The sequence below is a fragment of the Lissotriton helveticus genome, chromosome 7, assembly GCF_964261635.1.
Source record: "Lissotriton helveticus chromosome 7, aLisHel1.1, whole genome shotgun sequence".
Classification (NCBI taxonomy): Eukaryota; Metazoa; Chordata; class Amphibia; order Caudata; family Salamandridae; genus Lissotriton; species Lissotriton helveticus.
In genome coordinates this window covers 332,514,573-332,537,221 of record NC_136068.1, presented here as the reverse complement: position 1 = coordinate 332,537,221, position 22,649 = coordinate 332,514,573, and the positions used below count along the sequence as shown (strand labels likewise).

The window sequence follows — 22,649 nt, the reverse complement described above, 5'->3', positions numbered from 1 at the left end:
CAATAGCTGCTGATACAGCACACTGGCCTGTCCGAAGCCCTCCATCTGATTATATTGCTGTAGAGCAAGTTCTAGACACACTGCAAACATTTGCCTCATTCAGAGTCCCAAGGCATGTCCTCACCTCCTCGGTATACTGCCTCATCCCCCACTTGGTATTCATTTTACACGTTGCGTTGAGTCAGGAGTTCTTCTTCAAGATACCAGCTGTGTTGAGAGTGCCACAGAAACAAATGAAGGAGGATGAATTGAATCATCCTATAAATAAAATGCAATGTGCAAGTTAAAATGTTGAAATTATATAAATCATGTTTTCAAAGGCTTGTCGGAATTCTCTAGCATGTTTACTGATTTCCCAAACCAAAAAAATCCATGTCCTATGGAAACGTAGTCCTAACTAGAACTACCCAGTGGCGACTGCCAGCCAACAGTCAACACTGAGGGGAGCGCAAATTGTGGACAGCATGTACCATGTATCATGTACCATGATGCACAGGTGCAAACTTTTCAGGGATATGATCTAGCGTCCGGCCACACCCTTTTTCCTGCTCAAAATCATTTTATGACCTCCTCTATGACTTATCACAGGTTCCTAAAATTCCTTTTTGTAAAAATTGCATTCCGGCCCATTGATTATACTTCATCCGGCCTGAGCCGGAGAGTACGGCCCGGGTACGATGAATACAGCCCAAGTCGGAAATACAGGCCCAACTGCGGATGTAAAGATGCGACTCATAAATGCCCTCTTGAATACCAACATTTGTAAAGTTAGACTTTTGTCTAAGATTGCCTTTATGAATCGGGCCCAAGAAGGTTACATTGTGCGCAGAATGTCAATGTGCTTATGTGACATGTGACGTATAATAACTTTCAATTGAATAAATATTAGCATTTACACAATTCTCTTACTTAAATAGCATAGTGACTGCCACGGTCCCAAACCGATCTGAAAGCACAATTTTTATTACACAGTTTTTTAAGCAAAAACAAGATAAATGTGATTCCCAACCTTCTATGATAATTTAGAGTTGCCCCAAATTAATATTTTCCTAACTAAAACCACCACATGTATAAACGAATGTAATTGCCACTTAAAAAATAAGTATTTAAAAAGATGTTCAGTGTTGAACTGTAACACCACCAAACTGATACTTGGCTCTATTTGATCGCGTGCATTGGTGTAAATGTCCTTCCTCCCGAGAACCTTCTAGCAGGGGTGGCATTATTCGCAAAGGAACAAAAACAGCACATTTATTTTGCAGTGTTTCTGCAGCGCCAATACCAAGCCACAACTTACAACAAAAAATAGCTTATTATTAAACACATAGGCAAACCCTATTGTGTTTACCAACTGCCCCCTTCCATCACGGATGATACTGTTTCCTTCCTGAGATATTTCATTACTTGCGGGACAACCACTGTCAGGCACGCTTTTAGATGACGCTTCAATTTTTAAGCAGTTTTCATCAGATATGCCTATCCATTGCTTATCCTATCTAATAATCATTTTTCATTCTCTGCTATTTATGACATACTTTTGCTTGGCATTTCTCTCGATGTTTTGGGACACTTGCCTATCCTTAGTGATGAATAGGGCTTTTACTGTTTATACTGGTTTATTAGGATGGTTTCAATATTAATATCCTCCATTGTGTCTGTGTCTTTAGTGATCACCCCTTATCATGGGGTTGCCTGTATGGTTTTTCTTTAGTGATTTTAATTGCTTTGTACATTGTGGAGGAGCGCTGCCTAACTTCACGTTCTTACAAGTTTTGAGTAGTATCTTAAAGACTATTCCTGTGATTTGCATGTAGTAAGTTGTTCGTATTTTCTTTGGTGGGCTTTTGGTTTGTTCTGTTATGAGTTCTAGGAAATGACATAACATGTTCTAATCTCTGCCTTACCCTCCCCCATTTCCTATATAGACAGACACATATTTGACAAGCTAATTGGTGATATTACTATGTCTGTGGTCTTTGTTGACATACGTCAGTACGTAATTCACATATCATGGTGGTGTGCTTACAGTACCACCTCCCCAAACAGTCCGGTTGGCTGCTAGGAGTACCGACGGACAGAACGGTGCCCCATTGTCCTGAGCTGCTTGCCAGGTGAGGTGATGCACGTTCCCCTTGAAATCAAGGAGGACTACCAGAAATGAACAGGTGATTTCTAACATTGTTGTTCATATATGATTTTTTCACTTTTGAGCAGTAGCATCAAAGTTAATGGGTCCTGAAGAAGCGGTAGGCACCAATTTGGGCTTGTAAATATCCGCAGAAACATGTCGACCAGTAAACCCAGTCAGAAGTTATTTGTTTGAACCATCTGACTTTTTTGCACTCTTCTGTTTTTAGTCTTGGAAGTGTACGACTTCAGAATAAAGTTAGTATTGCGTACACTCTCCAATCTTATCTAGAGCACATTTTTCTTTTTATTTCAACACTTATGCACTGCTTTTCAGTTACTCACAGATAAGCATCCACCAATCATCTTGTATATACATCTTAAGAATAAGCCATCTCTAATACAACATCTTATGAGTTGGCTAAGACTTGGATTGCTTACTATGTGAAGTAGACCAAATGATGAATTGGGCGGCACAGTACGAGTGACTGATGGACACTTTTCACATGAGGTAAAATGTCCAGTTTTTGCTCCTTATAGCAAGCACATATATAGTCCTCAAGACACACACATAGCCTTCTTTGGTTAAGACCTACAGTTACTTTTTGTTTTCATAGCTTGTTAGGGGGAGTGTAACTGTTGAGGTCGGTAAATATTCCCTCGGACCCTCAATCTATCCTTCCTGTTTTTGTGTGCTTACAGTACGCCTACCAACTACTCCTTCTACGATATAGGTGGGATGCCTTTATACTGCCTGTATTTTTTTTATTTTTCTTACAAATGTAAGGGGTTCAATAAGTAGTATCCTATTCCTAATGGTAGAGGGCATGTTTTGCCCCTGACAAAATATTGGCCATTCCAGACACAGTGTATCCAGCACAATACACTGCCTTTCTCAATTAAAAAGTCAAAACACTTTAACGGAGTTTTGGTAACTTATATTGCACAACTGCTCACCTAGCTTCAACTTACAACAAAAAACAGCGTATTATTAATCAGATAGGTGAAACCTAATACATTTACCAATGTTTGTTGGTACTTAGTGAAGAGACCCAGCAAGAAGGGCATGCAATAGAGGCTGTAGCTCTCAACAAAGAGGGCAGGCAGCAAAATGGCACCTGCATCCTCCTTCCCCCTTGACCTGTAGAAGGGAGGCAGGGAACAACAGCAGTACAGGGGGCACACTAATCGTGAACATACCGTGAAGTGCACCAAAAGGCAGCGGTGAGGGATAGTAACACTGTGGATAAAGCTAGAACAGCCCTTTAGGGCAATCCTTTCCCTAGATTGGACAGCAAAGTGGTGTCCTCCAAAAGGAGCCAATCGGGGGAAAACAGGAAAAATAAAGGTGGCACCTTGGCTAGGGCTTCCTCGGAACTGTGGTGCCCAAACGGTTTGCCCTAAGAAATAGTTGGAGGATTGTGAATAATTTCACGATGAAGGACTGCTGACTGCAGAACCAGCAATGGGGACACTCTTGGAGGAAAAGACATCCCAAGGTAAGCACTTCCAGGGAACAGAAGTTGAAAAGAAAGGGCCAACAACAGAGGCCAGGCATACCTGACCAATGGATAGAACTGATGCGAGCCAGGCACCTGGCAGCATCAAGAGACTACGAAGGGGCACCAGGAGAGCTGCATCCATACAGCTTGCAGGAGATTGTCATCTCGATTTCAGATCTGAAAATTCAGGCAGCTGCCTCAAGAGACTCCATTACCTAGGGCACTGCGGACACTAATAGAGCGAGGCTGGACTGTCTGATTTTAAAAAAAAAATAATAATAATCAGCACCAAAGGTGGGTATTAGATACCATAAGTACCTGGAGACCTTTTTGAGCCTGATGAAGCTGGGTGGGATAGGGCAGTACACAAACTTACGAGCAGTAGTGAATCAGTTTAGTAGCTGGTCACTCTGCAAAGGGTAAAGAATGGTTTTGGGTGGAAGACACAACTCTGAGCCCTGGTGCATCACTACAAGAAATTGGCAGGTTGCAACCCCATTAACCCCTTCGACGCTGATGACGAGCTGGGCTCGTCATGAGGTAGCCTCCTGCTACGCTGATGACGAGCCCAGCTCGTCACGTAACATGCGCTTTCGCATATCTCAGCGTGCGAGCGGAATTCCGCCCGCACGCATGCGGTTAAGAACTATTACATAAAGACGGCAATGACAGGCTAATAGTGCAGAGGCAAAAACAACATTTGATGGACGGAATGTTTCTCAAATGCAGAACATTCACCCCCAGTCACATATCTGGGTTTAATCCATCGTTATTTTGCTCACCAGACCACCCCAGTTCAGACATGGCCATATGCAAATCAGTCTTGACCCTGTGCCTCATGGGAACAGTCTAGCCCGAACTACCAAGCCATGTCTTTCCTGGACCGGAACCAAGCATCCTAGGACCGGTTTCTGGCTATCAGCCGTCATCAGCCAGGATAGCTTGATTCCAGTGGCCTGGAGAGCACGGGACACACGTCTGAGCATACCCGTCCCACTCGGGGTGACAAATGCAAAAACAACAATTGATGGACGGAATGTTGCACAATGGCAGAACATTCACCCCCAGTCACAGATCTGGGTTTAATCCATCGTTATTTTGCTCACCAGACCACCCCAGTTCAGACATGGCCATATGCAAATCAGTCTTGACCCTGTGCCTCATGGGAACAGTCCAGCCCGAACTACCAAGCCATGTCTTTCCTGGACCGGAACCAAGCATCCTAGGACCGGTTTCTGGCTATCAGCCAGGATAGCTTGATTCCAGTGGCCTGGAGAGCACGGGACTCACGTCTTTTCAACCTCACACCTTTCATCACTCTTCTTATCAGAGGATTACCCCTAATTGCCAAATTATTAACCAATGCATGACCAGAAGAAATTGCTGATCTATAACGATTAATTGTCATATAATAAAGTCCAGAATTAAAAAGATCTGCTAGATAATTGGCTATCTGGTGTGCAAGGACTTCCATGGTGTCCATAACTCCCTTTCCACGCACCAACTACACAATTTTTTCCAAACACCCCTGTATCTTTTCCTTGTTCCTGGGGCACATGATTCATCCAGTAAACCCTTAGCTTCTCCTAAAAGGCCTAAATATCTGTTTAATCCCCTGAAATCCTCCAAACAAGAAGGTTAATCTTCCCCTCTAGAACCAAAGCGTGTTTCTCTCTGTCTGAACCCTGTAGCAGATCCTGTAGCAGACACCAGTCATGGAATAGCTACTGCAAGCTCCGTTACCCCTGGAAACCAGACCAGAGACCTCCAAAAAGAGAGTCACTAGAATAATTTTGCAGGACTCTAACCTCACTTTCCACAATAATCTCTGAATCATGGAGAACGGGGAGTCCTAGAGAAACCTTGAATTCTAGTCCACCGCTACATTCTAAAGACCTGGTATATACTCTGCTCTTAAAACAATCTTGTGCTCCCAACAAAAATATAAAATCCGTCTTACCAACTCTGCCAAGGTTTTTGACCTCGCACGTCCCAATTGGTTTATATAAGAAACTGCAGTGAAATTGTCTGATCGGACCAGTGTGTTTGAATTCATCAATAATTCCCTGAAACACATTACGGCATTCAGACTAGCCAACATTTCTAAACAATTTATGTGAAGTTACTGTTCCCCTTTTGACCATTTTCCACCTGTCTCTAAATTGTTTAGTCAGGCTCCCCAGCCTCGGCTGCGTGCATCTAATTCCACGACAAAGCCTGGACCCTTCACGAAGATGGCCTTGCCATTCCATGCTTCGAGATTCCTCAGCTACCATATCAGGTCCTCTCTAGGGTCTTCTGATAGGGGAAAAGAATCCCCGTACCATAAGTCTTTCCTTAACCCCATAGCACTCAGTCTCTGTAGGCCCCTGTAATAAGGATGTATGACGTTACAACGCATACTTTTACAACGCCTACCTTTACAACGCGGTTTTTACAACGCATACCATTACAACGCATAATGCTTTTAGGCGCTGGATAGTGATAGTTTAATTTACTATTCCAACTCCAGTCCCCGTGGATAGTAGGGAAGGTTATTGGATAGTAAATTAACCTATTCCCTATACTAGAGCGCCCCCCAGAGCAATGCGTTGTAATAGTTTGCGTTGTAAAAGTTGCGTTGTAATGGTAGGTCGTTGTAAAAGTTTCGTTGTAAAGGTTGTTTACCTGTAATATAGTGGGCCAGGGCAAATTGCCTATATGGCCTAAATGGAGGATTATAAAAGACCCAGAATGCTCGTCAGGTGTCTCAGAAACATAGAATCTTTGGAAAAAACTGATCTCACCTCCTTATTTATCTTCGTCACTTTCTTGTGTGGAAGGATTAATTGAGATAGAATTGAATCTACTTGGAAACCCAAAAACTCTATGTGCTGTGTGGGGACCATGACAGACTTCTCTGAATTCCCTATGAGACCCAGGCTCTCTAGAAGTTCTATTGTGCATGGCAGATGCTTCAGAAGTTCAAACTGTCCTGAGAGATAATAAGGATATCGTTCAACTATATAATAAGGCGAACTCCTCTCTGTCTGAGGTAGCTTAACCCAGAACGAAGTACCTTGGGAATACAGCATGGAGCCAAGAACAGCCCGAAGGAAAGACAGAAGAACTGATAAAGCATGCCCCTCAATGTGAAGCGCAGATACTTCTGGCTGTCCCTGTCCATGGGTATCTATGAAGTAAGCATCTTTGAAGACCAATTTTACCAACCAATCCTTGATCTGCAATAGGTCTCGTAATAGATGGATACCCTCCATCTTGTAATGTCTGTGGTTTAGGAATATGTTTAATTCCCTTAAATTTATATCAGGGCTCCAACCTTTGTCCTTCTTTTATTATCTAAACAAACTGCGTTCTCAAAGACCCCTGGTGCCTCCTGTTCTGGGACATGAATTATGCCCCTTTGTCTAACATCTGGGCTACCTCTAAGTCTATGAGAGACATTTTTTCTGCATCCAACACCAACTCTTTGGGTCTTACCAATTGAACTGGAGACTACCAAAAATCTATTCTGATGCCACCAACAGTCTCTAACATCTTTCTTCAGCATTCTAACATGACGTCACAATACCCTCAAAGGCAAGCTATGACATAGGCGGTTGAGTTAAGGATGGGCACGGGGGACCATATGCTAACAAAAGCAAAGCTTATAATTTACATCACAACACAGGTCTTTGAAAGGAAGTCTGGTGCAACTTACGCCGTACGGTAGCTGCTTCGTTTATCACTAGAGATAAGACTATTAGCCTTGGCCAAACAGTGTGAGCACATGTAGCTCTATGACGCGTGTCAGACATTTGATCTTTATGAAAAGGTCTGCCTCGCTCTGAATGGCACCAGCAGACACAGTGCACCAAGTTCTGGCAGTGGACCGCGAAGAGTTACGCGCGTGCACCACTAGACAAAGAGGAGTGACGTACATGAGGACGCAAATAGGAGGGAACTCGTACATGCAAAGGACCTTACCCGCCGGTCTGGAGTTACTCTGTCCGAATTTAATCCCAGTAGAATTACTTTTGAAACGATGGAGGAAGAAGACCTACTTTTCAGTGCAGATGGGTAAGTAAGATTTTTCTGCTTATACTACACCTGCAATCCCAGTTAAAAAAGAGCACGTTGCTGAACATAATAAGAAAAAAAAAAGAAATGTCAATTTTGATAGGTCATCCTTCTCTTTTGTGTTGTTTTTGAGGAGAGCAGCAGGTGGGTGTCTGTATTGAATTTAGTAACGTTTTTCATCAGCTTTGCTCATCGAGTCCTACGCCATAGAAGTCTTTCGATCTGAATAGACTGATTCATTCTAGATCCTGAACGTTACTATGGGTCTCTCTGCTTTTTCACCCTCTTCCTTTTCCTAGGGGGAATGCTGTTGTCTTCTTTATTGCCTCACATTGTGTCATGGGCTATTTCAGTGTTTTACTTTAATGTGATTTCTATAACTTTATGCTGCTATAATTGCACTTTTTATTAGTTACATTCCTTTGGTGTCTTCAGTTTTTTCTTATTGTATTTTTGTTGCTACATTCACGGTTGCTCTTCTGCTTTTATTACTGTATTTTTATTGTGGAAATGTAATCGTGCAAGGTCTCTAAAATCCGTAATCTTGCCTTTGTGCAACATGTGGAATGTACAAGGTGAGACACATCATGTGATTATGTTCTTGCTTGTAGAACGAGGGCTGGGAAAATGTCCGAATCCACATGATGGATTTTACTCATGGGTACAATCCTTAAGCACGGGGGCAGTTTCCTAATTGAATGTATGTTCTTAGTATTTGCTAAATCTATGTCCGCTTTCCAAAGACAAGCATTTACAATGCAATGGTCTCGGCATCATTAAAGGTAGAGCTATTGGCATTGCTCATGACATTTCTTTTTTTTCTTTAAATCATAAATAAATGGCATTGTCATTTACATTGCCAATACACCGCACTCTGCACTCAACAGCACACAGCACTCAACAGCACACACCACTCTGCACTCAACAGCACACACCACTCTGCACTCAACAGCACACACCACTCTGCACTCAACAGCACACACCACTCTGCACTCACTACTCTGCACTCACTACTCTGCACTCACTACTCTGCACTCACTACTCTGCACTCACCACTCTGCACTCCCCACTCTGCACTCCCCACTCTGCACTCCCCACTCTGCACTCCCCACTCTGCACTCCCTACTCTGCACTCTGCACTCCCTACTCTGCACTCTGCACTCCCTACTCTGCACTCCCTACTCTGCACTCTGCACTCACTACTCTGCACTCACTACTCTGCACTCACTACTCTGCACTCACTACTCTGCACTCCCTACTCTGCACTCCCTACTCTGCACTCCCTACTCTACACTCACAACTCTGCACTCACTACTCACTACTCTGCACTCACTACTCACTACTCTGCACTCACTACTCACTACTCTGCACTCACTACTCACTACTCTGCACTCACTACTCACTACTCTGCACTCACTACTCTGCACTCACTACTCTGCACTCACTACTCTGAACTCACTACTCACTACTCTGCACTCACTACTCTGCACTCACTACTTTGCACTCACTACTCTGCACTCACTACTCACTACTCACTACTCTGCACTCACTACTTTGCACTCACTACTCACTACTCTGCGCTCCCTACTCTGCACTCACTACTATGCACTCACTACTCTGCACTCACTACTCTGCACTCACTACTCTGCACTCACTACTCACTACTCTCCTCTCACTACTCACTACTCTGCACTCACTACACACTACTCACTACTCTGCACTCACTACTATGCACTCACTACTCTGCACTCACTACTCACTACTCTGCACTCACTACTCACTACTCTGCACTCACTACTCACGACTCTGCACTCACTACTCACGACTCTGCACTCACTACTCACTACTCTGCACTCACTACTCACTACTCTGCACTCACTACTCTGCACTCACTACTCACTACTCTGCACTCACTACTCACTACTCTGCACTCCCTACTCTGCACTCACTACTATGCACTCACTACTCTGCACTCACTACTCTGCACTCACTACTCACTACTCTGCACTCACTACTCACTACTCTGCACTCACTACTCACTACTCTGCACTCACTACTCTGCACTCACTCCTCTGCACTCACTACTCTGCACTCACTACTCACTACTCTGCACTCACTACTCTGCACTCACTACTCACTACTCTGCACTCACTATTCTGCACTCACTACTCACTACTTTGCACTTACTACTCACTACTCTGCACTCACTACTCACTACTCACTACTCTGCACTCACTACTCTGCACTCACTACTCACTACTCTGCACTCACTACTCACTACTCTGCACTCACTACACACTACTCACGACTCTGCACTCACTACTCACGACTCTGCACTCACTACTCACTACTCTGCACTCACTACTCACTACTCTGCACTCACTACTTTGCACTCACTACTCTGCACTCCCTACTCTGCACTCACTACTATGCACTCACTACTCTGCACTCACTACTCGCACTCACTACTCTGCACTCACTACTCACTACTCTGCACTCACTACTCACTACTCTGCACTCACTACTCACTACTCTGCACTCACTACTCGGCACTCACTACTCTGCACTCACTACTCACTACTCTGCACTCACTACTCTGCACTCACTACTCACTACTCTGCACTCACTATTCTGCACTCACTACTCACTACTCTGCACTTACTACTCACTACTCTGCACTCACTACTCACTACTCACTACTCTGCACTCACTACTCTGCACTCACTACTCACTACTCTGCACTCACTACTCTGCACTCACTACTCTGCACTCACTACTCTGCACTCACTACTCACTACTCTGCACTCACTACTCACTACTCTGCACTCACTACTCACTACTCACTACTCTGCACTCACTACTCACTACTCTGCACTCACTACTCACTACTCTGCACTCACTACTCTGCACTCACTACTCTGCACTCACTACTCTGCACTCACTACTCACTACTCTGCACTCACTACTCTGCACTCACTACTTTGCACTCACTACTCTGCACTCACTACTCTGCACTCACTACTCACCACTCACTACTCTGCATTCACTACTCTGCACTCACTACTCTGCACTCACTACTCTGCACTCACTACTCTGCACTCACTACTCTGCACTCACTACACACTACTCACTACTCACTACTCACTACTCTGCACTCACTACTCACTACTCTGCACTCACTACTCACTACTCTGCACTCACTACTCTGCACTCACTACTCACTACTCTGCACTCACTACTCACTACTCCGCACTCACTACTCTGCACTCACTACTCTGCACTCACTACACTGCACTCACTACTCACTACTCTGCACTCACTACACACTACTCACTACTCAGCACTCACTACTCACTACTCTGCACACACTACTCACTACTCTGCACTCACTACTATGCACTCACTACTCTGCACTCACTACTCTGCACTCACTACTCTGCACTCACTACTCACTACTCTGCACTCACTACTCACGACTCTGCACTCACTACTCACGACTCTGCACTCACTACTCACTACTTTGCACTCACTACTCACTACTCTGCACTCACTACTCTGCACTCACTACTCACTACTCTGCACTCACTACTCTGCACTCACTACTCACTACTCTGCACTCACTATTCTGCACTCACTACTCACTACTCTGCACTTACTACTCACTACTCTGCACTCACTACTCACTACTCTGCACTCACTACTCTGCACTCACTACTCACTACTCTGCACTCACTACTCTGCACTCACTACTCTGCACTCACTACTCTGCACTCACTACTCTGCACCCACTACTCTGCACTCACTACTCTGCACTCACTACTCACTACTCTGCACTCACTACTCTGCACTCACTACTCTGCACTCACTACTCTGCACTCACTACTCTGCACTCACTACTCTGCACTCACTACTCACTACTCTGCACTCACTACTCACTACTCACTACTCTGCACTCACTACTCACTACTCTGCACTCACTACTCACTACTCTGCACTTACTACTCACTACTCTGCACACACTACTCACTACTCTGCACTCACTACTCACTACTCTGCACTCACTACTCACTACTCTGCACTCACTACTCTGCACTCACTACTCTGCACTCACTACTCACTACTCTGCACTCACTACTCTGCACTCACTACTCACTACTCTAAACTCACTACTCACTACTCACTACTCTGCACTCACTACTCACTACTCTGCACTCACTACTCACTACTCTGCACTTACTACTCACTACTCACTACTCTGCACTCACTACTCACTACTCACTACTCTGCACTCACTACTCTGCACTCACTACTCTGCACTCACTACTCACTACTCTGCACTCACTACTTTGCACTCACTACTCTGCACTCACTACTCTGCACTCACTACTCTGCACTCACTACTCTGCACTCACTACTCACTACTCTGCACTCACTACTCACTACTCTGCACTCACTACTCACTACTCTACACTCACTACTCACTACTCTGCACTCACTACTCATTACTCACTACTCATTACTCACTACTCTGCACTCACTGCTCTGCACTCACTGCTCTGCACTCACTGCTCTGCACTCACTACTCTGCACTCACTACTCTGCACTCACTACTCACTACTCACTACTCTGCACTCACTACTCCGCACTCACTACTCACTACTCTGCACTCACTACTCACTAGTCTGCACTCACTACTCTGCACTCACTACTCTGCACTCACTACTCTGCACTCACTACTCACTACTCTGCACTCACTACACACTACTCACTACTCAGCACTCACTACTCACTACTCTGCACTCACTACTCACTACTCTGCACTCACTACTCACTACTCTGCACTCACTACTCTGCACTCACTACTCACTACTCCGCACTCACTACTCTGCACTCACTACTCTGCACTCACTACTCTGCACTCACTACTCTGCACTCACTACTCTGCACTCACTACTCACTACTCTGCACTCACTACACACTACTCACTACTCAGCACTCACTACTCACTACTCTGCACTCACTACTATGCACTCACTACTCTGCACTCACTACTCACTACTCTGCACTCACTACTCTGCACTCGCTACTCTGCACTCACTACTCACGACTCTGCACTCACTACTCACGACTCTGCACTCACTACTCACTACTCTGCACTCACTACTCTGCACTCACTACTCTGCACTCACTACTCACTACTCTGCACTCACTACTTTGCACTCACTACTCACTACTCTGCACTCTCTACTCTGCACTCACTACTCACTACTCTGCACTCACTACTCACTACTCTGCACTCACTACTCACTACTCTGCACTCACTACTCACTACTCTGCACTCACTACTCTGCACTCACTACTCTGCACTCACTACTCTGCACTCACTACTCTGCACTCACTACTCACTACTCTGCACTCACTACTCTGCACTCACTACTCACTACTCTGCACTCACTTTTCCGAACTCACTACTCACTACTCTGCACTTACTACTCACTACTCTGCACTCACTACTCAGTACTCTGCACTCACTACTCTGCACTCACTACTCACTACTCACTACTCTGCACTCACTACTCTGCACTCACTACTCTGCACTCAATACTCACTACTCTGCACTCACTACTCTGCACTCACTACTCACTACTCTGCACTCACTACTCACTACTCACTACTCTGCACTCACTACTCACTACTCTGCACTCACTACTCACTACTCTGCACTCACTACTCACTACTCTGCACTCACTACTTTGCACTCACTACTCTGCACTCACTACTCTGCACTCACTACTCTGCACTCACTACTCACTACTCTGCACTCACTACTCACTACTCTGCACTCACTACTCACTACTCTGCACTCACTACTCTGCACTCACTACTCTGCACTCACTACTCTGCACTCACTACTCACTACTCTGCACTCACTACTCTGCACTCACTACTCACTACTCTGCACTCACTATTCTGAACTCACTACTCACTACTCTGCACTTACTACTCACTACTCTGCACTCACTACTCACTACTCTGCACTCACTACTCTGCACTCACTACTCACTACTCTGCACTCACTACTCTGCACTCACTACTCACTACTCACTACTCTGCACTCACTACTCACTACTCTGCACTCACTACTCACTACTCTGCACTCACTACTCACTACTCTGCACTCACTACTCACTACTCACTACTCTGCACTCACTACTCACTACTCTGCACTCACTACTCTGCACTCACTCACTACTCTGCACTCACTACTCTGCACTCACTACTCACTACTCTGCACTCACTACTCACTACTCTGCACTCACTACTCTGCACTCACTACTCTGCACTCACTACTCTGCACTCACTACTCTGCACTCACTACTCTGCACACTCACTCTGCACTCACTACTCTGCACACTCACTACTCTGCACTCACTACTCTGCACTCACTACTCACTACTCTGCACTCACTACTCACTACTCTGCACTCACTACTCACTACTCTGCACTCACTACTCTGCACTCACTACTCACTATTCTGCACTCACTACTCACTACTCTGCACTCACTACTCTGCACTCACTACTCACTACTCTGCACTCACTACTCACTACTCTGCACTCACTACACACTACTCACTACTCAGCACTCACTACTCACTACTCTGCACTCACTACTATGCACTCACTACTCTGCACTCACTACTCACTACTCTGCACTCACTACTCACTACTCTGCACTCACTACTCACTACTCTGCACTCACTACTCACGACTCTGCACTCACTACTCTGCACTCACTACTATGCACTCACTACTCTGCACTCACTACTCACTACTCTGCACTCACTACTCACGACTCTGCACTCACTACTCTGCACTCACTACTATGCACTCACTACTCTGCACTCACTACTCACTACTCTGCACTCACTACTCTGCACTCACTACTCTGCACTCACTACTCTGCACTCACTACTCTGCACTCACTACTCTGCACTCACTACTCACTACTCTGCACTCCCTACTCTGCACTCAGTACTCTGCACTCACTACTCACTACTCTGCACTCACTACTCACTACTCTGCACTCACTACTCACTAATCTGCACTCACTACTCACTACTCACTACTCTGCACTCACTACTCTGCATTCACTACTCACTACTCTGCACTCACTACTCACTACTCTGCACTCACTACTCACTAATCTGCACTCACTACTCACTACTCACTACTCTGCACTCACTACTCACTACTCTGCACTCTGCACACTCTCTCTGCACACTCTCTCTACACACTCTCTCTGCACACTCTCTCTGCACACTCACTACTCTGCACACTCACTCTGCACTCTGCAAACTCACTCTGCACTCACACTCTGCACTCGCACTCTGCACTCGCACTCTGCACTCACACTCTGCACTCACACTCTGCACTCATGGAATCTTCCACCACACTTTCTAAAACTCTATAGTCCGAAGCATAATAGGCACAGGACCAAAAGCAGGGTAGACATTTGCTTAAAATAATCTTATTGTATTTATGAGAAGCAAAAGCGAGACTGTGAAATGTGCTGAATATCAGTTTGTTACGAATCAACAGAGTGGAGTTAGAGAACCAAGAAATAGTAATTTAGAATCCGGGTTAGAAGGAGTAGTAATCACAAGCTGAGCATCAACAGGCGCGAAACAGCGTGGTGGGCGCGCACGAGACGCAGCGTGGGCGTGCACATCAGCTGAAGATCGCCGGAGAAGACACCGAGTCTGCCTGCTGCCATGACTGACCCGCTGCGGAGGGAAAGAGCCCGGTGAGTGGGGGTAGAGGGGGGGCGGCAGAGAGGGAGTGGGCAGAGAGGGAGGGTGGGTGTGTGTGTGTGTGTGTGTGTGTGTGCGTGCGTGTGCGTGCGTGTGTCTGTCTGTCTATGTGTGTCTTTCCGTGGCTGCCTGCCTGCCTGGGTGTGTGCGCGTCCACAGACCCTGGTCGGCTCGTGCACCGCTCTGTACTCCCTTGCGAGCTTACTCGGTGACAATAGTTCTCGTTGCCGAGACCTAAAAAAGTACAACACTTAGGGTTATATGTATCAACATACCGTTTTGCGATTCCTAAATAGCAATTTTTAAGGAATCGCTATTTAGAAATCTCAAAATGGTATGTATGTAGGAAATCGCTTCTTTTTAGCGATTCCTTAACATTCCTAAATTGTGATTAGCAAATGGCTAATCGCAAATTTCCCATTCATTTCTATGGGCCAGGAGGCCCATAGGAATGAAGGGGAAATTTGCGATTAGCCATTTGCTAATCGCAAATTGCGAATATTTTCAAGGGTGCAGGGATGTCACAAGAACACCCTGCTGCACCCCTGAAAATGACATGTGTGGGCATATGGCGCACATACATGCCCTAAGGGCATGTATAAGCGTCATATGCCACCTTTGGATTAAAAAAAAATTGCTTTATGAAAAGAATTCGCAACTTACCACCAACTAGAAGTTGGTGGTAATTTGCGAATCCTTATGGGCATTTTTGAAGTTATTTTTCTTTGATACATTGCATTTAAGGAATCGCAAAATTTGCGAGTCCTTAAGTGCAATTCCTTATTTTGCTGCCAAAATGTTTCATACATACCATTTAGCAAATTAGCATTGGCAAAGGCCGAAATTCTGCGAATTTCGGCCTTTGCGAATGCTAATTTACTTGATACATATGGCCCAAACTCCCTTACCTCTAACCCTATTTTTTTGGCGGGGGAGGGGGGATTTAGAAAGAATTCAACAACAATGTCCAGGTATCTCCACACCTTTCCACGAATACTCAAATGTGTCCAGGTATATGGAAAAGTACCAGGTCTATGTTTCCGCAATCAAAACAGTACCACGCGCACACGCTTGTTCTTGAAACTTTTTCTCATACATCGCTATTAAGGGGCAGGGTTTTCGTGAAAACTGGTTTCAAAGGTTTGGTGAATATCCAGAAGTTTGCAAGTTTGTGGGTGTTCACTAGCTTTTATACGTGGACCCACTCAAGAACGCCTACTAATCATCCCTTGGAAAAACATTTGTTCTGATTAAAATCATAAGATTTTGTAATAATATTGGGAAAAAGGTCTCATTTGGGAGGGCATCACCTTTGAAAATAAGGTAAACCTGCTTTAGGAATTTGCCCATTCATCTACGACGAACATACCTGCAGAAAAACTATGGGTCTACGTAATGAGTTAACTGTATTAATAACAGCTTTGCCGGCTTAACAATGAGGGCATTCAAATTAACCAACAACCCCAATCCCAATTTTGTGGGCGTTCAACTACCTCGTCAGCAATGTCTCCGCGAATATTTGGAGCCACGCCGTTCAGTTCACTCTGCGTTGGGGCTCCTTGACGGAGTCTGGCAGTCCCATTGCGGCCGGGGCACTGTTTCTGGGATCTGAAGGAGGAGTCTGGTAATCCTTCGGGGGAAGCTCTGCCATTCCAGAGGGCACAGGGGGAGAGGTGCTTCCTTGCCAAAGTTGGTAAGGTGCTGTTGGGCCATATTTGATGTGCTACTGGAGATTGTGGCATTTTCTATTTGGAGGTTGTTAATGCTTAAAGTTTCTGGGGCCTTCATTGGTTAACTTATAGTACAGTTTTTTTATTCTCTAAAAGTAATTGAGGAAGGATGTCTGATAAGCATACTGTGAGGAGGAAGCATGTTATTTATTCTTCATCTTCTTTAGATGAGGCAATCCAGATTCCAGTGAGGGTGCCGTCTAGGAGTGGTGCGTCAAAATCTGGGATTTCCTCCTTTTTATATGCATAATGAGGAGGAGGTGGTATTCCCAAAGTACTCCAAACCCTGTTCCATGGTGATGCTGTTCCAATGTGCAATCAAGGACATGGGGATGTCTGAATGGAAGGATGTAGATAGTTTCAGTTCCCAGGTTCCTTCAGATACTTCATATGCTGAAGGGTAAGGAAGTTTTTCCTCACAATGTTAAAGTGGACTCGATATTGACAACGCTGATTGGCAAGACCTCCATTTATCCCGAGGACTGTACTCCAAAAGATTCTTCAGACAAGAAGATCGAAGTGGAGCATTTGTGGCTGAGAATCATGCTCTGAAAGCCAGCCTCGATGCATCATACACACATAGTCTGTGATTAAAGATTTAGATCAGTTGGCAGTGGCAATCCAGGATGGTTCTGAGTTTTCGGTAGGGAGCCACGGTCCCGCTTATTGGCTGAAATTTCCTCCAATATAGTCAAGGCTACTGCAATGTTCTCAGAGGCTTTGCTGGCAGCCAGACACCACCTCTGGATGAGGGAATCAGAAGATAGAAGCAGTGGAGGAGTCTGCCTGGATTTAAAAATCCTTTTCGAGGGAATATGTTGTTTGGGTATCAGTTGGATTCAGTGATTTCCAAAGTCTGAAGGACTGAAAACATGCCCCACTGAAAAAGAGTATGTCAGACTACAAAAGGTTCTCGGATAAGAGCTCTAAGTCGTCGCTTCATAAGGACTTCAAATGGTACTCGTCTCGCAAGCAGAAGTATCAGCCAAGGCATTTTTCACTGAAGAATAATTTTAAAAAAAGGAAGTGGTCAGTCCAGAAGCACTCCTGACAAGTACGGTTGATTCCCGATTGGAGGGAGGCTACTTCATTTTGTGGAGATTTGGTGTCAAGACGTCACAGACAAATGGATTCTCTGTGTGGCCAATGAGGGCTATGCAGTGGAAATCAAAGAGCCTTCTCCATGCACTGGGATCAAAGTGACTCATCTGCCAGCGCAGGGTCTAAAACGTCTTGCTCTGATCCAAGGGGTGGACCTGCTGCTCCAGAAGACGGTGATAATTCAGATTCCTCTAGGGGAGAGTGGCCTATGTGACTATTCCATTATTTTTCTAGTACAAAGGTGTCAGGTGCATACAGGCTGGTGCTGGATTTAAAGTTGGTCAATGCTTGGATCCAGACTCTTCATTTTCGGATGGTGACAGTGCAGTCAGTTATCCTTCTGCTAAGGGCAGGAGATAGGTTGGCATCCATAGATTTGGAGGATGCATATCTCCATGTTCCTGTCAAACCCTCTCATCACCAATGTCTAAGGTTTGCCCTGGAGGATGTCCATTATCAGTTTTGGGTACCTCTTTTTAGGCTCAAGTCATCTCCGAGGGTGTTCACTAAAGTACTGGCTCCTTTGGTGACAATTGTACATGCAGCAGGCATCTTTTTGCACCTTAAACTAGACGACTGGTTGGTGCAGGCTCCCTTGCCAGAGTTGTTGCTGTCATATACAGAAAGAGTACTGGCGGTCCTCTGTTTACATGGGTTATTCATCAATTGGGAGAAGTCTTTCTTACATCCGTCCCAGTATTTGGTGTTCATTGGGGCTTGTTTTCAGACTTTTTGGATCAGATTTGCCAGAAGCCTATATGGTCAAGCTGCAAGACCATGTCAGAAGTCTGTTGGCACACAACAATCCGAGGATGGAATCTTGGCTCAGTGTCCAGGGAGACATGATGTCTATGATCTGTCTGGTCCTGTGAGCTGCACGGTTCCATCTTCACAGGTTGGTAGCATGGAATATGGGAAATTTGGATTCAGTGTCACAGGACTTGGCAAGATCACCTCCAATGTCTCAACGGGTGAGGAGGAATCTAGCATGGTGGCTGGATTTGGCAAACCTGTTGCACATGGTAGAGTTCGATCTTCCCGAACCTTTTATTTTTACCACAGACATCAGTTTGTCAGTCTGGGGCACTTTAAAGGGATGCTTTGCAGGCTCAGGGTTGTTGGACTCATACAGAGGTGAATCGATTCTAAAATTGGAGAAAGATGGAGGCCATAAGAAGGAAAATTCTCATTTCAGGATCTAGTTACGGTGGAGAGCAGTGCTGGACAGGACAGATCATATTACCTCAAGCGCCTTTGTGAAGAGATTGGGAAGACCCATTTCAGCAGTCTGGGATAGATTTCTTCCAAAATGTTTTCCTGGGCTCAGGAGTCTCTGCTCTCTCTTCAGGCCATTCACATTCAGGGGTCAGCCAATGTGACTGCCAATTCCCTCCTCGAGGGACTTTTCTCTGGATCAGAGTGTGTTTTCTCACCTGACTCTCCAGTGGGTCTTCCGGTAATAGATCTGTTTGCTTCCCAGGGCAATGCAAAAAGTTCTGAGGTTCTGTGCCAATGGGAGCTGAACGTTCAAGCTTGGGTAATTGAAGCTCTGTCATGTTGGTGGACGGAAGGCCTGATGTATGCCTTTCCTCCGTTTCCTCTTCTCCAGCTATTTTTGGTGAGTATGGAGGCTGGATACTGAGATGATTCTGGTCCCCCCACCCCTGTGGCTGCGTGTCAGTTGGTTTCTCCTTTTGTTTAAGATGTTGAGGGCCCCGGAGTAGCCACTGCTGTTAGTTCTATCCCCCTGGAGTTCCCCATTCTGATGCTTGTGTATGGAAGCTCTGTTTGACGGCTTGGAGGTTGAGAGGAGGGGATTGAAAGGGCAGGGTGTTTTAGAGTCTTTACTGGCTACCGTACAGGCAAGCAGAAAGTGGTCTACTCATTGCACTTCTAACCGGCATTGGCAATAATTGTCTAGATGGTGTGGTGTCATGGGTCTTGATCCGACCTATGTGAGTTTGTTGCTCGTGATAGAATTCGTACAGGATGGTTCTAAATTGGTGCTGTCAGTTGCCACTTTGAGAGTACAGGTGACCTGTTTTGCAATTCCTGACGCTGAAGTCTCTGTTTTTGCTGGCTATAACTTCAGCCAGGAGGTTGGGGGGTTAGGGGCCTTGTCTTCGAAGTTTCCTTTTTGCAAGGTGTTTTATGATAGTTGTGTTGGTGCCCATTCCGGCTTTTACCCTGAAGGTAAGGTCTTTGTTTCATTTGATGCAGGAAGTGGTTCTTCCGGAGTTTTCCCCTTCCCATGAGTCTCTGGAGGAGAAGAGGTTACATTGTATAGATGTCAGGAGGGCTATTCTGGTATATTTGCAGCAAGTTCAGGCCTTTTGTAAGGTGGAATCTTTGTTTGTGATGTTTAGTCCTGCCAGGAAAAGGAGAAACCTGCGACAGCTACATTAAGCAGATGGGTCAAGTTGATGGTCTTGAAGGCATACAAGGTTCAAGGTTTGGTTCCTCCTTTGTCGGTTCAGGGTAGATCTTACAGGAGTATGGGGTCTATGGTAACTGAACTACAGGGCGTGTCCATTGGGGAAATTTGACAGGTTGCAACCTGGGCTGATTCTTCTACATCCGCTAAGCATTACCGACTTGCTGAGGTTCAATGTATCTCGGATGTGTTTGGTCATTGAGTGCTTTTGTCTATGGCTCAATAGATGGAGTCCTGATTTCATAAATCAAAATTATTTTGTGCTCAGCAGACTTTGTCTGTTCTGATTTTTTCCCTTGTTATGTCTCACGTGTTAATGGCTACAAGCGAGGGAATGGACGAGGAGCTAATGTCATGATTACTTATCGGTAATTGCTAGCAGCCATGGTCCCTTCCACCCGCCCTACGCATCAACTGACTTGTGTTGGTTGGAGCTTGTTACTAACAGGATTTGTGGTGGATGGGAGGGTCTTTTATACGTTTTTTTTATTTTTTATTATTAAGTGGGATTGGGCTCTAGAGAGACTAAAGGCCTCACACGTTAATATCGCAAATGAGAGAATAACACTCAGAGTAATGCAATTACCGGTAAATAATTATGACACTACCGTGACACATGGTGGCAGCAGTTCGGTAGAGCTTTGTAGTGAGCTAAAAAGAATAGAGCATCGATAAGCACATCCTTCAACAATTAAAATCTCCCCAAGTATTGGATAGGTAAAATTGCTCTGAGTCACAAATATCACACATAAATCACTTGATTAATGATTTTCTCAAAAGAATATTCTATTTAATGTTCTGGACCATACTAACATACACAGAGTCCACACTGTTCAGATTCTTCAATTTGGCGTTTTTTATTCTTGTTGGTGTTACATCCAGCATGAAAGACTGCCACTATGCCAACACGAGTTTTGTCTCCCCTTAGACTTTATCAAGGCTGGAACAAAAGATTTCAAGACATAATTGTCATAATCTTCAAATATCACTGGTGGTATTCAACAAATGTAAACCCCAAGTATACAATCAAAAACAGAAGAACAGACAGTGTCGTCACTGGATTATTCATACATGTTTTGAATTGATCTGTTGTTATCCCTAACATAGGGCAACAAAGCCAAAAAGCAGATTTTACCCCAGTGGCCCTACTGTTTCGACATGTAGTGATCTAACCCCGCTCCCTTCTCCCCTCTGTAACATACAACATACAATATGCACTTCACAGCCTTTTTACCCTTGACTGTGTCAAGCAAGTGTGTGAGCAGATAAAAAGCATTTTCGGCTACAGGAATTTCCCGAGTAATGCAAAAATATAAAGCCACAGAAATCTCTAACTCTCACAAATTCAGACTTCAAGTTAACAGAGCCCTTGGACTGGACACAAGCAGCCATGCTGTGGCTGCAAAGAGAGAAATATTTCTGACTCACTGTGCCCGTCATGGGCCACCAATGCAAGTATTTTAATGGCTTAGTTCTGCTTTGTGCAGACGACTACTGGATGACTTTCCCACGACTGCCAACCACTAACCGTAGAAGTACCAGGAAAAACACAATAAATAAAGACTCAATGCCAAACCACGGCTATGGGCTCATCGAGACTCGGTGGAAGGAACAAAACAACACACAAGACTATTGCGTGACTTTAACCAGCCATAAGTGCATTCAACTGTAGCCCTATTGTATGCCTGCGAAATAAAGTGGCAGGAATGTTGTCCGCCAAGTGAAAGAATTTTGAGGCCAAGAGAGGTAGCAAAATATAAAGTAGAAGATATATTTTCACTACACAAAAGAAACTCCACAGCGAAATTATACGCCTGTATTTGTTAATAAAGTACTACTTGAGAAACGAATTGTAATGAGCCTATAGCACAAGCTTCTGTTAC

The 22,649-nt window shown here is 44.9% G+C and overlaps 1 protein-coding gene across 5 annotated transcripts in view; it reads left to right on the top strand.

Moving 5' to 3' along the window:
• The window catches only part of ARHGAP40 (Rho GTPase activating protein 40), a 447,044-nt gene that overhangs the window by 122,681 nt on the left and 301,714 nt on the right, over window positions 1–22,649 (top strand). The window contains exon 1 of one of the 5 annotated variants that reach the window (XM_078652145.1): window positions 7,580–7,688. The exons of the other annotated variants lie outside the window; for them this stretch is intronic. Coding sequence (XP_078508271.1) covers window positions 7,654–7,688 — 35 coding nt within the window. The 5' untranslated portion in view covers window positions 7,580–7,653. Of the gene's footprint in view, window positions 1–7,579; window positions 7,689–22,649 lie in introns of those variants that run through there. 5 annotated transcript variants of the gene reach the window in all.